Below are 12,124 nucleotides of genomic sequence, written 5' to 3' on the forward strand. Positions count from 1 at the left end.
AGAGGACAAAAAACAACCAAATTAGAACAACACTAGTTTAAGTATACAACAATTGATGATACGAGTGTAGAGATTTTGGCACCAATTTGCCGACGGAGAGCACCAACCGAAAACCTCAGCCCAACGCATGACCTTCACCAATCACCGTCGCATGACCTTCACTGATCGTGCCAAAAATGTGAACCCAATACCAAAGCAGCGAGGATCTGTGTCGGAAAAATTACCACATCAACAATGAGAATTTGCGTGAGAAAACTTATCGCAACAGTAACTATACTGCCGAGTGGAGCTGTGCACATTTGTGGCTCCACCGTCGGACAGGAATGAGCGGCTAGATGCACAGCGACGGTAGGGACAAGTCGCTTTGGTCAACTTCAAAGGATCTTGTTCTAGGAGCTGGAGCTCTCATGGCTGTAGTTGTTCTAGTGCTCCCCCACCTGTTTGATAGAATGTCTCAATGAGATAACGTTATCAGAACACAAATGAGGTGATTCTATACCAGGCAAACCAAGCAACCAAATGGACTGCGCAAGCCAGACCTTGGCTGCCCAGGATTAATGGGCTAGCCAGGCCATCTACAAAACCAAAACCATACACACCCTAAACATCTCCTTCGAACAATTCCGACAAAGATTGGGCAACATCGTCGGCCGTGTACCTGACAGGTTTTCCAAGGCTCAGGTGCTTCTGCAGAAACGCGCCGTAAACAGGAACAACCATATCCGACACAGCCTTCCGCAGGGCCGCTCGGAGCGCGGGATCAGGGACAACCTCGCTGACGCGCGTTTTCTCAAACGCGGCATTGAATTTTGCGAGCGCTTTCGCCGGCTTGCCGCTGCCCCGCACGGCCGTCTCCAGACAAGCGACGACCGGACCGGACCCCAGGAGGCCTGGAGGTAACTAGCCCTGTGGTGCTCGAGACGGCTCCGACGCCGTGCGACCCAGTCGTCCCCGAGCAGGGACACCACGCCGGCGTCCTCAGCGCGGTTCAGCACGAAGCCTGTGTTGTTGGCCAGGAAGAGGTGCTGCGACGGCGAGCCGTCCGCGAATGCGAGCGCGGATTTCTCCTCGAGGTTGCGTTCCATGCCCGTGGTCAGCTCCGAGACGAGGCTGCCAAACGAGGTCACACGCTCGGCGCTTCCTGTAGCTGCGCCGCGTTCGCCTTCGCCACCGCTCGCGAGGACCAAGTCCAGAGCGGCGCGGTGCGGCGCCACCAGCTCGACGCAGGTCATGGCGTACCGCGCCAGCGGATGGACGCCGACCCCGTGCGTCGCCATCGCGCCCGCTGCTTGCGAGCAATCTGCTTGGATCTTGGTGACGAGGCCGTGGGCAGCAGCCCTCAATGCGCGTGCCAGCTTCGCCAGAACGACGGGCAGCTGCCGGGAGATGAGCTCCGCGTGCTGCCCCGTAAAGAGGGGCAGGAGGCCGGGAGCAGAGTTGCTTAGAGCCTCGTACAGCTCGAGGATGTAGATGAGCTTTTCAGGTGATTGGGTGCTGGTGAAGCCGTCCGCAAATTTGAGCAAGACGACGATGCTCTGCTTCGCGATGGCCATGAAGTAGTCGTCTTTGAACCTATCGAACGCTCCACATTCCTTCGGTCGGAGCTGCCTTTGCATGACGACGAGGGCTTTCCCGACGAGATTAGTCGCCAAGATCCACCGCTTGATCATGTCCTCTGTTGTCCACCACTCGGCGTCCTCGAAGTTGACTCGGTTGGCGTCGAAGGAAGGTCGGTCCAATTGAAGGATCGATAAGAACCTGTTCCATGGACCATGGTCGTCACTGCACTGCACTTGTTCGTCAACTCTTGAGAGAGCCGCATTGAATCGGCAAATTGTAGCTCAGGTGATTAACGGCATCTATGTAAGAAGAAGATTTGCACGCACCTGTCCAAAACATGGCAGGAGGCCTTGGTGAATGTCTGGAGCAGCTCTTCGGTGTACCCGGCACGGATGACCCGAAGCGCGATCTCACGGAGGACAGACAAGCTTGCCGGGCAAATCAGGTCGAGCTCATCCGAGAACGCGCCATCCACGATGACGGTCACAACGTCAGGCCAGGTCGAGAGGCTCCTGTCGGACGCGTAGAGTTCGTCGCTGGCACTGACGCTAAACGCCCCGGAGCTGGCGCTGCCCTCGGTGGGGAAGGCGGGCCACTCGCCGCCGCCGCCGGAAGCCTGCAGGGAGACCGAGAGCTTCTCGACGGCGAAGAGAAGGCCGTCCGTGCCCTGCAGCTGGGAAGCGTCCCAGACCCTGAGAAGGAGGAACTCGTCCATGAGGCGCGACATGGCGACGCCGAGGGCGCTGTCCATGCGGCGGCGAGCCGGGGAGGCCATGGGGAACGCATGGATCTCCTTGAGGTGGAGTATCTCGTCGACCGCCGAGAGGAGGCTTCTGTTGGTGCAGGCCGCATCCGCGTCCCATACGCCGCGTCGGGGGAGCAGTCCCAGTGGAGTAGGGCTTGCGTGGCCACGGCAAGCCGGGCCTCCGCTGGCGTTCCGGTCGCGCCGGCGGTGTCTTCAAGTGCCTGTGCCTTGGCCACGGCGGCCCCCATGCTGCCGTCTGCGGTCTGCCTCCTTTCCCGAGTGTGAACAGGATGCTTTGCTGCCTACGAGAAGAAACGAACGGTCCGATGATGATCAGTTTGTCCCATCGCCGGAGCAGGAAATGGATTTAGCCTGGACAAAATTGGCGCGTAGGCTTAGGCCTTGTTCAGTTGGCAAAAACCGGTGAAAAACGGCACTGTAGCACTTTTGTTTTTATTTGACAAACATTGTCCAATTATAGAGTAACTAGGCTCAAAAGATTTATCTCGCGGTTTACAGATGAACTGTGCAAATAGTTTTTGTTTTCATGTATATTTAATGCTCCATGCATGTGCCGTAAGATTCGATGTGACGGAGAATCTTGAAAAATTTTGCTAACTAAACAAGGCCTTAGCCGCGTACTGGTCCTTTTCAGGAAGGCTCCACACGGAGAAGAAGGAAATTTCTGAATAATCGAAGTTTAAAGTCCTTATTTTGACTTCCCTTTGACGTCTTCCGCTTCATTCGTGAACATTTGGGCCTTCTTTACTTCCACCTAAAAATCAAAACAAAATTAAGATTTTCCGTCACATCGAATCTTTAAACGCATATATAGACTATTAAATATAGACGAAAATAAAAATTAATTACACAGTTTAGTCGAAACTAACGAGACAAACCTTTTGAATCTAGTTAGTTCATGATTGAATAATAATTATCATAAATAAACAAAAGTGTTACAATATTACGAATTTTTTTCAAATTTTTCTAAACAAGGCCAATGCGTTTGCTGCGGCTCCGGTCATGACGAGCAGAGCACATGACCGGAGTCGACGGAGCCTGCTGTGTGTGGGGTGTGTCCTCTTTTTCTATTTGAAACTGGGATGGCTCTGCTAGATTTTAGTTAGCAATTTGATTAGTTAGACTATCGGCTGAACTATATCCTAATAATAAATGAAATGCGACGAAACTCATGTGGGCGTAAATGAATACAAAGCTAGGGCAAAATTATGTTTTAAATTTCATAAATTTAAGTGATACATCCCTACAAGTTTAAGAAGCGTCGATGCATTTAACTTATTTCAAGCTACGTTGCATTAGTTAGAATTATGCTAGTCTCAATACATAGTTTCATACCACAGTTACCAAGACTATAAACTAGGTAACTTCTTCATTTAATGACCCTGTCAAGTCAGCATTTTTGCTTATGTGACACCTTATTTAATGTGCATGACACTCTTATGAAACATGCATTGAGGCTAGCCTTAAGCTAAGGCCCTGTTTAGATTGGAGATGAAAAATTTTTGGGTGTCACATCGGATGTGTCGGAAGGATGTCGGGAGAGGTTTTTAGAAACTAATAAAAAAACAAATTACATAGCTCGTCAGGAAACTGCAAAACAAATCTATTAAGCATAATTAATCTATCATTAGCACATGTGGGTTACTGTAGCACTTAAGGCTAATCATGGAGTAACTAGGCTTAAAAGATTCGTCTCGTGATTTTTAACCAAACTGTATAATTAGTTTATTTTTTTATGTACATTTAATGTTCTATGCATGTGTCCAAAGATTCGATGGGATGGATGAAAATTTTTTGAGTGGGGAACTAAACAGGGCCTAAATACGAACGAATGGGAGCGAAGGGAAATCGTCAGTTGCATGTCCACTCGACACATGGCCTTCCAAAATATTTTGCAAAATCGACACTGTAGCTCTTTCGTTTGTATTTGACAGATATTGTCCAATCATGGACTAACTAAGCTCAAAAGATTCGTCTCGTTAATTTCGACCAAACTGTGCAATTAGTTTTTTATTTTTGTCTATATTTAATACTTCATGCATGTGTCTAAAGATTCGATGTGACAGGAAATCTGAAAAATTTTGCAAAATTTTCTGGGAATTAAACAAGGCCAAAGTCGTGGATTTTGCTGCACAAAGTTGTGCAAACGGTCCAACCTACTAGATCAAACCGTGAGCTGAGTTGGTCGAGCCTTGATTGTCAAGGAAGCAGGATTGCCTTGCCGGCGTGCGGCTGCCGGCCGAATGTGTCATGTGTCTGGTTCGGGCAAACTCCACTCCAACTCCAATCAGCCGGAACACGGCGGGAAGGCGGCAGAAACAAATGCAGAGTTGACACCGGAGAGCCGAGGACGGGGAGTCAAGTTAGATTTATTAGACTACTTGACCATCTCCGCGTGCACTGCCCGACCTGAAAACTCTCAGAAATGCTAGTGAAGCCCCCTAGTAATCTCCTTTTCGGATAGGGCATCGTTTCCGCGCTTGAACAACACACGGCAACGCGCGCCGGAAGGCCGGACCGGACCCAGCGCCACCACTCGGGCCCCTCGCACTCGCAGCATGGGGGCCGCCGTTGGGAAGCCAGCGTTCGGTGTCGCCGTCGCGCCGAAGTCGCAGGCGGAGGAGCGGCTCGCCCTCGCGGAGCACGCCCTGCTCCAGTGGACTCGCTCCCCCGGCGCCGACGCCGGCATCTGGGACGCCGACGCGAGCTACACCAACAGAGGCCTCCTGGCGGCGGTGGACGAGGTGCTCCTCCTGGCGGCGGAAGACCCTTTCCCGTTCCCCGCGGCCGCGGCCGCCTCCGCGCGCCTCCGCCTGGACAGCGCCGTCGGCGCCGCCGCGTCGCGCATGGTGGAGGAGTTCCTGCGCGTCAGGGTCTGGAACGCCTCCCGGCTCCGCGGCGCCGTTCACAGGCTCTCGCTCGCCTCCACTGGCCTCTCACTGCTGGTCTTCCCCAGCGCCGGTGAGAGGGCCAGCTCGGCGGGCACCGGCGGGGAGGGGGAGGTCGACGCGTCCGACGGGAGCCGGTCGCGGGCGAGCTCGGGCGTGCCTTACGATGTCGCGGACCTCTTGGACGCCGAGGTCTGGGACGGCCTGGACCTCATCTGCCCCGCAGGCGTGTCAGTCCTTCACGAGATCGCGCTTCGGATCGTTCGTGCCGGATGCACCGAGGAACTCGTCCGGGCTTTCGCCAACGCTCCCTGCAATGTGCTAGACAGGTAACTTCTTCGACGCTTCTGGTTTCTCTGGCTTTTCTGCTGGGGAATGGATTTGCATGCTTGGCTGTGACTGTCTGACTGACGACCACGGTGCAGCTTCTTGTCAATTCTTCGGGTCGAGTGCTCGCAGCAGACGGCGGAGGCCGTGATCAAGCGGTGGACGACGGTGACGAAGATCATAGGGAAGGCCATAGTCGCCATGCGGAGGCAGCTGTACGCGCAGAACCCAGGCGCCTTCGACGGTTTCAGGGACGAATACTTGCTTGCCATCGCGGAGAACCGCATCCTGATCCTGCTCGACTTCGCCAACGGATTCACCAGCATCACGTCGCACGAGAAGCTCGTGTACATGCTTGGCATGTACGAGGCTCTCGCCGACGCCGCTCCCAGCCTCCTGCTCCTGTTCAGCGGCGCGCGCAAGCAGCTCATCGCGGAGCGGACACAAGGTATCCTCATGAAACTGGCCGGCGCGATAAGGGTCATGGTCAGCGGCGTCATGGCCAAGATCCAAGGCGAGTGTATGTCCCCGCGCACGCCGAGCGCGGCGGCAGGCGGCGTCCACCCGCTGGCACGCGACGCCATGACCTGCGTCGAGCTGCTGGCGAGGCACCGCACCACGCTCGACCTTATCCTCGCGGACGCAGGCGGCGGCGACGAGCGCGGCTCCCTCGCCGGGGTCGTCTCGGACCTGATCGCGGGCCTGGAACACAACCTCCAGGGGAGACTCGCTGTCGCCTGCGCGGACGCGGGGGGATCGCGGCACCTCTTCCTGGCGAACAACATCAGCTTCGTACTGAGCCGCGTCGCGGACGCCGACGGCGTGGCGGCCATGCTCGGGGCCGCGTTTGCCGCGCGGCGACGGAGCAGGCTCGAGCAGCACCTAGCGAGCTACGCCGCGTCGTCATGGGGCCCCGTCGTCGCTCTCCTGGACACGCCCGTGTGTGGCAGAGGCAAGCCGGCGAAAATTCTGGCGGAGTTCAACGCCGCGTTTACCAGAACGCGCGACAGCGAGGTGTGCCGGGAGGTCCCGGACCCCGTGCTCCGAGCGGTGCTGCGGCACGCCTTGTCGGACATGGTGGTTCCTGCTTACTGCGCGTTTCTGCAGAAGCAACCCAAGCTTTGGAAATCTGTCAGGTACACGGCTGATGATCTGGCCGAGTCGCTGTCGGAGTTGTTCGAAGGGGAAGTTACGGATGCCAGAAAAATCTAGTGCTTTTGTGAACGTAGAACATTTTCAGGTTGTACCAAACTGACGACCGCTTGACCATCTGTAAAACTACACTGCAAAGTTCCATTTCTTCATGGATGCTATATATAGCAACCAGTAGTAGCAGTCAGAGTTCTTTATTAGCATGCACTTGATAATCTGAACATTCCATTGTAATAAAAGAAAAAGTGAACAGTCTGGAGTCTGGACTTGTAAAATGTGACAGAAAGCAGCAACATTTCCATGTTGACAGAAGTCTACATAGTTTCTTCTTTGGAGATTAATAAACAGATGGGACACAGATAGCATGAACAGCGAAAGCAGCAACATTTCCATGTTGACAGAAGTCTACATAGTTTCTTCTTTGGAGATTAATAAACAGATGGGACACAGATAACATGAACAAGCTTAAGATACGATAGAAAACATCAACATTCTGGCTAGCAATGGCTACTGCGTATTGGGCACGCGCACTTGGAGTTGGAATGAGAGTTCAGAGTTACCGCTGAGTTCAAACTCGCAGGTGTCACCTTGCTGGAGTCGGTTCTCCCTGCAGATGTCAACCCACCCAGTGATGAAGCCATTGAACCTAGGAGTGCATTGGTAGAGCACAGGCCAGAGTCTCATGCATGGGTCCTTGAGTATTACAACCTTCCTCCCATGTTTCTTCGTTCTTGGAAGAACCGGCAGTCGACCGGGAAGCTCCTGTAAAAGATCTTTCAGAACTATGGTGCAGAACGGTGAGCTCAGAGCAGTCAAGGAAATAGAATAGTCAGGATTACTCACAAGCCATGTTTGCCCTGGTGCAGGCACATCGATGCAAAACTCGATGCTGTTTGTTGTGAGTGCAAGAACGCCGCCAGATTCAGAGGCTCCACTGTGGATGGATTCAGAGCCATTTCCTGCAGGTTGTACTGAAACGCATGAACTAAATGTTGTGTGGTACATATGTGAAATTAGCATCCGTCCAGTTCATGGTTCAAAATTCGGGGAGAGCATGGGGAGTCATAAATCACTATTAACACTGTAATACCTGTTTGCAGATGATTCTGCCTGAGATCAGCAAGTTCATGAGGCTTTGCACTTCTCGACATGATTTCAGTAGCATGCTGTCTTATACTATCTTGCATGTTACATTGGCCACCTTGTGCTTTATCCTGCTCCGTGGTCATGGAAGAATCTGCTGCAACAAGTACTGAATCTTTGTGATGACTAAAAAAACATGCAAACACAAAGGGATTTTTTTGGGCACGTGTAAATTCAGAAAGGTCGGAAAATAGTACTAACATTCTTTATGTGCAGTTTGCTTGTTCATGAGAGGGAGCAAACTATTGCCTTTATCCTTATTACAGCTGCTTAATCCACATTCATTAGAATGCATTTCAGCATCAGCTTGAGGAGAAGGGTTATCCTCTCCAAATGATGGTGGCTCATTAGCAGGCAACGCGTTGATGTCTATATCATGCACTGAGGAGTCAACAAAATATGATGTTCCTGTTCCAAGTACATCAGTCATCTCTTTATTTTCGATACATAGTACTGCTTCTGGGATCAAAGAACGATGACCATCTCCCATAGAAGAAAGGTGATTCTGCGGGGTATCCTCAAGGCAACTGAATCCTGAGGTTTGGCCAGTAGTAATTGGCTCTACCATATTCAGATCAACAGAAAATGATTCTGGGTTACACATATCGCTTTCAAATTCATATATATCAGCCGACAGAAATATATCGTCGATACTCACTTCATTAAGATCCATCATAGCAAGAGGTACACTAGCATCAAAATCTGTCGGCAGATTCAAGCCCTCGCCAGGCTCTATTTCATTAGCAGTAGAGACTTGCATAATACTTGCAGAAATAGCATTGTGATTGCTTTGATCTTCTCCAAGTATTGTGCTGTCATCTGCTATTTTTGCCTCTCCATCTAACACCCCCTGAACTTCACACTCATGTCCCGCAGGGGCCTCAGAAATTTCTTGTGGTTCTGCGGCTCCAGCCTCCGGTACTCTCTCTGATGTGTCTGAACATTTCGGTTCAGATGCAGAATCTGGAACGTCAGACTCGTCGATGCAGACCTCAGCTGCCATCTTGCTCTTACGGCATCTTGGGCGTATACCATTTTGTTGATCATCAGTACGTAGCCTCTTCTTACTGTTTTTCACACTGTTCTTGGTTACCTTGACAGTCTGGATACTGGGAGAGCATGTTTTCTGCCTGGGCTTCCTCTTCCGGCTCTGCCTTTTGTTCTTCTCGCAGTGATAGAGCCTCTCAACAGCCGATGGGGCAAACATCTGCACGGTGAAGACTGACCTGGCAATCTGCCTGAACACCAGGAACTCGCCACAGCTGACGGCGTGGTCCAACACAAAGTTCTTCCATCCATGCCCAAATGACAGTACGCCGTCGCGCAAGCAGAGCCGCACGCGCCACCGGAGCCCAAATGCGTCCTCGAGAAAGATGTTGGAGCCTGCCAGGTCCCAGATTGTCCTGGCAAATGGGGATGGTATATCCTGCATGTGTGAAATGTACATGGTTCAGATGAGTTCTGGTGTCACTGAAATGAGAGCCTTGGTATCTCCTGCCATACATACTAGCTGTATGCAAACATGCACAGAATATATCCATTTATAAACAATGCAGACATGCAGTGAGATAAATGCAAGTAATCCAAAGGAAACAAAAAACATACCATGCCCTCGGAGAAGTAGCCCATCATGACCTTGAAGAAGGACGGCACTGCAGGGACCGGCCGTGCATTGCTGGAAGACGGCAATGCGGACGGCGAAGCAGGCCGGCCATGGATCCGGGCACACCTCTTGGTGCAATCCACGCATGCACGCTTCTTGTGCGGATCGCAGGCCGTCTTCTTCTTCCTCCTCCTCTTGACCACCACCTTCTCCGGTTCCCCCTCCTCGTCACCGTCTGCTTCGGCCACGATCTCCTCTGGCTCTTGCTTCACAGCTACCCCTACCACCTCCGCGTCCATTGCAGGTTGCATGCTAATACATGCGCGCGCGCATTTCACAGGGGCAGGGGCAAAGGCAAGTAGCGCAAATGTTCCTTGCGGAACGGCAGGGTGGGGAAGAGGAAGACACCAATAATGCCTGCGGCTTGCTGCATGTGCTCTTCCTCTGTTCTCGTTTCAGTATTATAGAAAGAAGAACATTAGAAATGATTTAGTATCCACATAGGCTACACTTTCCACTGTGTAGGAGGAGAGCACATCGATGTTCCAGTGCTGTGCTCCCTTGATTCAGGTGGCAGTAACCGACGGACGGCGGGCCCGTGGTGGGGGATGCGCGAGGCACGAAACTGACTGGTCGCTTCTCCGGTGATCGATGATCGGCGGAGCGGCCCGCGCGCCGGACGTTGTGTTGTGCGGATGGGATTCCCAGGTGGCAGCCTGTGATCGAGCTCCTCCTCTCCTCACTTCTCTGGCTGCCTCGTAGTCAGTGCCTGACTGACCGCCACTTCCCGGCTCTCGCTTGTTGCCTTGTGTATCTGTCCTATTTCCTGTTTACTCGTCTCGGTAACTCTGAGGTTGCTCCCCGTGTATAGATCACAGTGTTTTTGAGACACCCGATGTGAACCCAAAATATATAATTTTTTGAGATCACAGTGTTTTGGTGATAAGAAAAAAATATCCATCTACCTATACAATCTAGTAATCCATCATAACTATACTACTCAAAATATTATCGGTCTAATATAAACTTATCATTTTACCCTTAATTATATAAAAAAAATAAAAAAATAAGAATATAATTTTTTGGTGCTGGTCCCACCAATTTAGGGCCTGTTTGGTACAACTCACAACAACTTCACGAGCTGCTGTGAGCTGTTTTTTTTTTGTCAAACACTTATTTCTAGAATAGTTTTATGGGTGAAGTTGTTTTCCTTCTCCTCTCATAAAGACATGAGTTGAGATGAAGCGGAAAAAATAGCTTATTGCAACTCTCTCTTCCATTTCTCTCTCTCATCTATGCATAAAATAGCTGGTAAAGCTATTTTACCAAATATTTTTTTTCAAAATAGCTTAGCTTCATCTAAAATTGTTCATAAAGCTATTTTCTAAAAAAAATAACTTCACTAATGAAGTTTAGCTGTGCAAACCCTTAGTATGCACCTGGTGCCTCACCTCCCGGTGCTTTTCCCCCTTAGTACCTTTGTTTTTCTAGTCATCCAATCGTCCTTCACCAATGATCCAAATTCCTTTAACCATAGTAGAATTTCTCCTTATCAATGGTTACTAAAAATTCAAATACGAATTTAGGAAGATAAATTTGAGCAATATGTTCGATTGGCATAAATGGAACCCCTTTTATGCATTAGTATGGAACTATTTAAGTTCTAAATGATTATGTGCATTTTTTGGAATGATGACTTAAGTGCGTTGATGAATATATCCTTGAGATAAATGTAACAAATCGGCATTGTCACAAAAAAAAACAAATCAGCATTGAAGCAAAATTAGGAGCACCAAATAGCAACATGTAATACAAAAATATATGCTATTATCTTTATGACAAAAAGCAAGCCACTATTGTTTCTATAAAGTCCTTGTTAGGCGAGGGGATGCTGATATATCTTTTTGCGCATGAGGCCTGCTCAGTGCTCACAAGGCCACACATGATCTTGTCACTGGTGCAATGCAACCGACGGTCACGGCCTCAAATGCGATCCGCGAGGTGATAGCAAAGCTCGAAGCCCATCTATCTATGACGCTACGTGTTGGGCCAAAATGGCTTCGACTGGGGCCGGCCTTTTAATACGTTGTCTTTGTTTGCTGGCCGAAGGGGAAGGAGTGAGACGAAGGCGACGCTAGCAGATTCAGTGTTGCTCTTCTTCTCCTTTATGATTTTCTTCTAATGTAGTATTGATCTTTATGAAACGTACGAGTACTTTAGGACCAAAGGGAAACGAAATCCACGAACGAAGCCGACCAGAGCAGAACTCCGACGGCGCGGGCGGTGGCCGGCCGTAGGGACGAGTCCAAAGGATAGTGGTGGAGTTGGTAAGGTTGCCGCCAGAGATACAGTGCCAAACGCTGGTACATGCATTTTGTCCGTCTGTCGCGTGCTCTCTTGCCGTCTAGTAGCTAACATCTTTTGGACCCAAACGAGCAACGCAACGCAACACAACGTAGTAGTTGGACCGCGCGCGCCTGTTTAATACACTAATCCCCACGCCCTTTTTTTTTTTCTTTTCCCAGTGCTAGACAACGTCAGATTTGGACTCGTGCTCAGCTCACTCGCTCCACAGCTTTGCAGGGCAGCGTACTCCGTGCCCTGGTCCAGACGCCACGACCACCCCACCCCCACCGCGCGGTTCTGCTGCGGCGGCACAGGGACCCCCGCCCGGCGCCGGCCAGT

General features: G+C 50.9%; 2 protein-coding genes and 1 pseudogene across 4 annotated transcripts; 1 reads left to right on the top strand and 2 right to left on the bottom strand.

Annotated features, from left to right (window-relative positions):
• On the bottom strand, window positions 10–2,619 carry LOC8056132 (annotated as a pseudogene).
• On the top strand, window positions 4,530–7,000 carry LOC8056133 (exocyst complex component EXO70A1). Its single transcript, XM_002456757.2, has 2 exons — window positions 4,530–5,543; window positions 5,640–7,000. The coding sequence occupies exons 1-2, from the start codon at window positions 4,885–4,887 to the stop codon at window positions 6,751–6,753; spliced, it is 1,773 nt and encodes a 590-aa protein (XP_002456802.1). The 5' UTR covers window positions 4,530–4,884; the 3' UTR covers window positions 6,754–7,000.
• LOC8078695 (B3 domain-containing protein Os01g0905400) lies at window positions 7,088–9,883 on the bottom strand. Of its 3 annotated transcripts, XM_021455101.1 has the most exons (5): window positions 9,442–9,883; window positions 8,038–9,262; window positions 7,784–7,933; window positions 7,537–7,652; window positions 7,088–7,455 (listed from the first exon to the last, which is right to left on the bottom strand). In XM_021455101.1, the coding sequence occupies exons 1-5, from the start codon at window positions 9,748–9,750 to the stop codon at window positions 7,201–7,203; spliced, it is 2,055 nt and encodes a 684-aa protein (XP_021310776.1). In that variant the 5' UTR covers window positions 9,751–9,883; the 3' UTR covers window positions 7,088–7,200. The 3 variants fall into 3 exon arrangements, with proteins under 3 accessions (XP_021310776.1, XP_021310775.1, XP_002458943.2); XM_021455100.1 differs by having other exon boundaries at window positions 7,088–7,652; window positions 7,784–7,930; XM_002458898.2 differs by having other exon boundaries at window positions 7,088–7,652.

This window comes from Sorghum bicolor, chromosome 3 (genome assembly GCF_000003195.3).
Source record: "Sorghum bicolor cultivar BTx623 chromosome 3, Sorghum_bicolor_NCBIv3, whole genome shotgun sequence".
NCBI lineage: Eukaryota > Viridiplantae > Streptophyta > Magnoliopsida > Poales > Poaceae > Sorghum > Sorghum bicolor.

Coding starts and splice junctions, on each gene's coding strand:
- LOC8056133 (XM_002456757.2), top strand. CDS start 4,885: ATGGGGGCCGCCGTTGGGAAGCCAGCGTTCGGTGTCGCCGTCGCGCCG. Junction 5,544..5,639: donor CCCTGCAATGTGCTAGACAG/GTAACTTCTTCG, acceptor ACCACGGTGCAG/CTTCTTGTCAATTCTTCGGG.
- LOC8078695 (XM_002458898.2), bottom strand. CDS start 9,750: ATGCAACCTGCAATGGACGCGGAGGTGGTAGGGGTAGCTGTGAAGCAA. Junction 9,263..9,441: donor GCTACTTCTCCGAGGGCATG/GTATGTTTTTTG, acceptor TCACACATGCAG/GATATACCATCCCCATTTGC. Junction 7,653..7,783: donor GCAGAATCATCTGCAAACAG/GTATTACAGTGT, acceptor TACAACCTGCAG/GAAATGGCTCTGAATCCATC.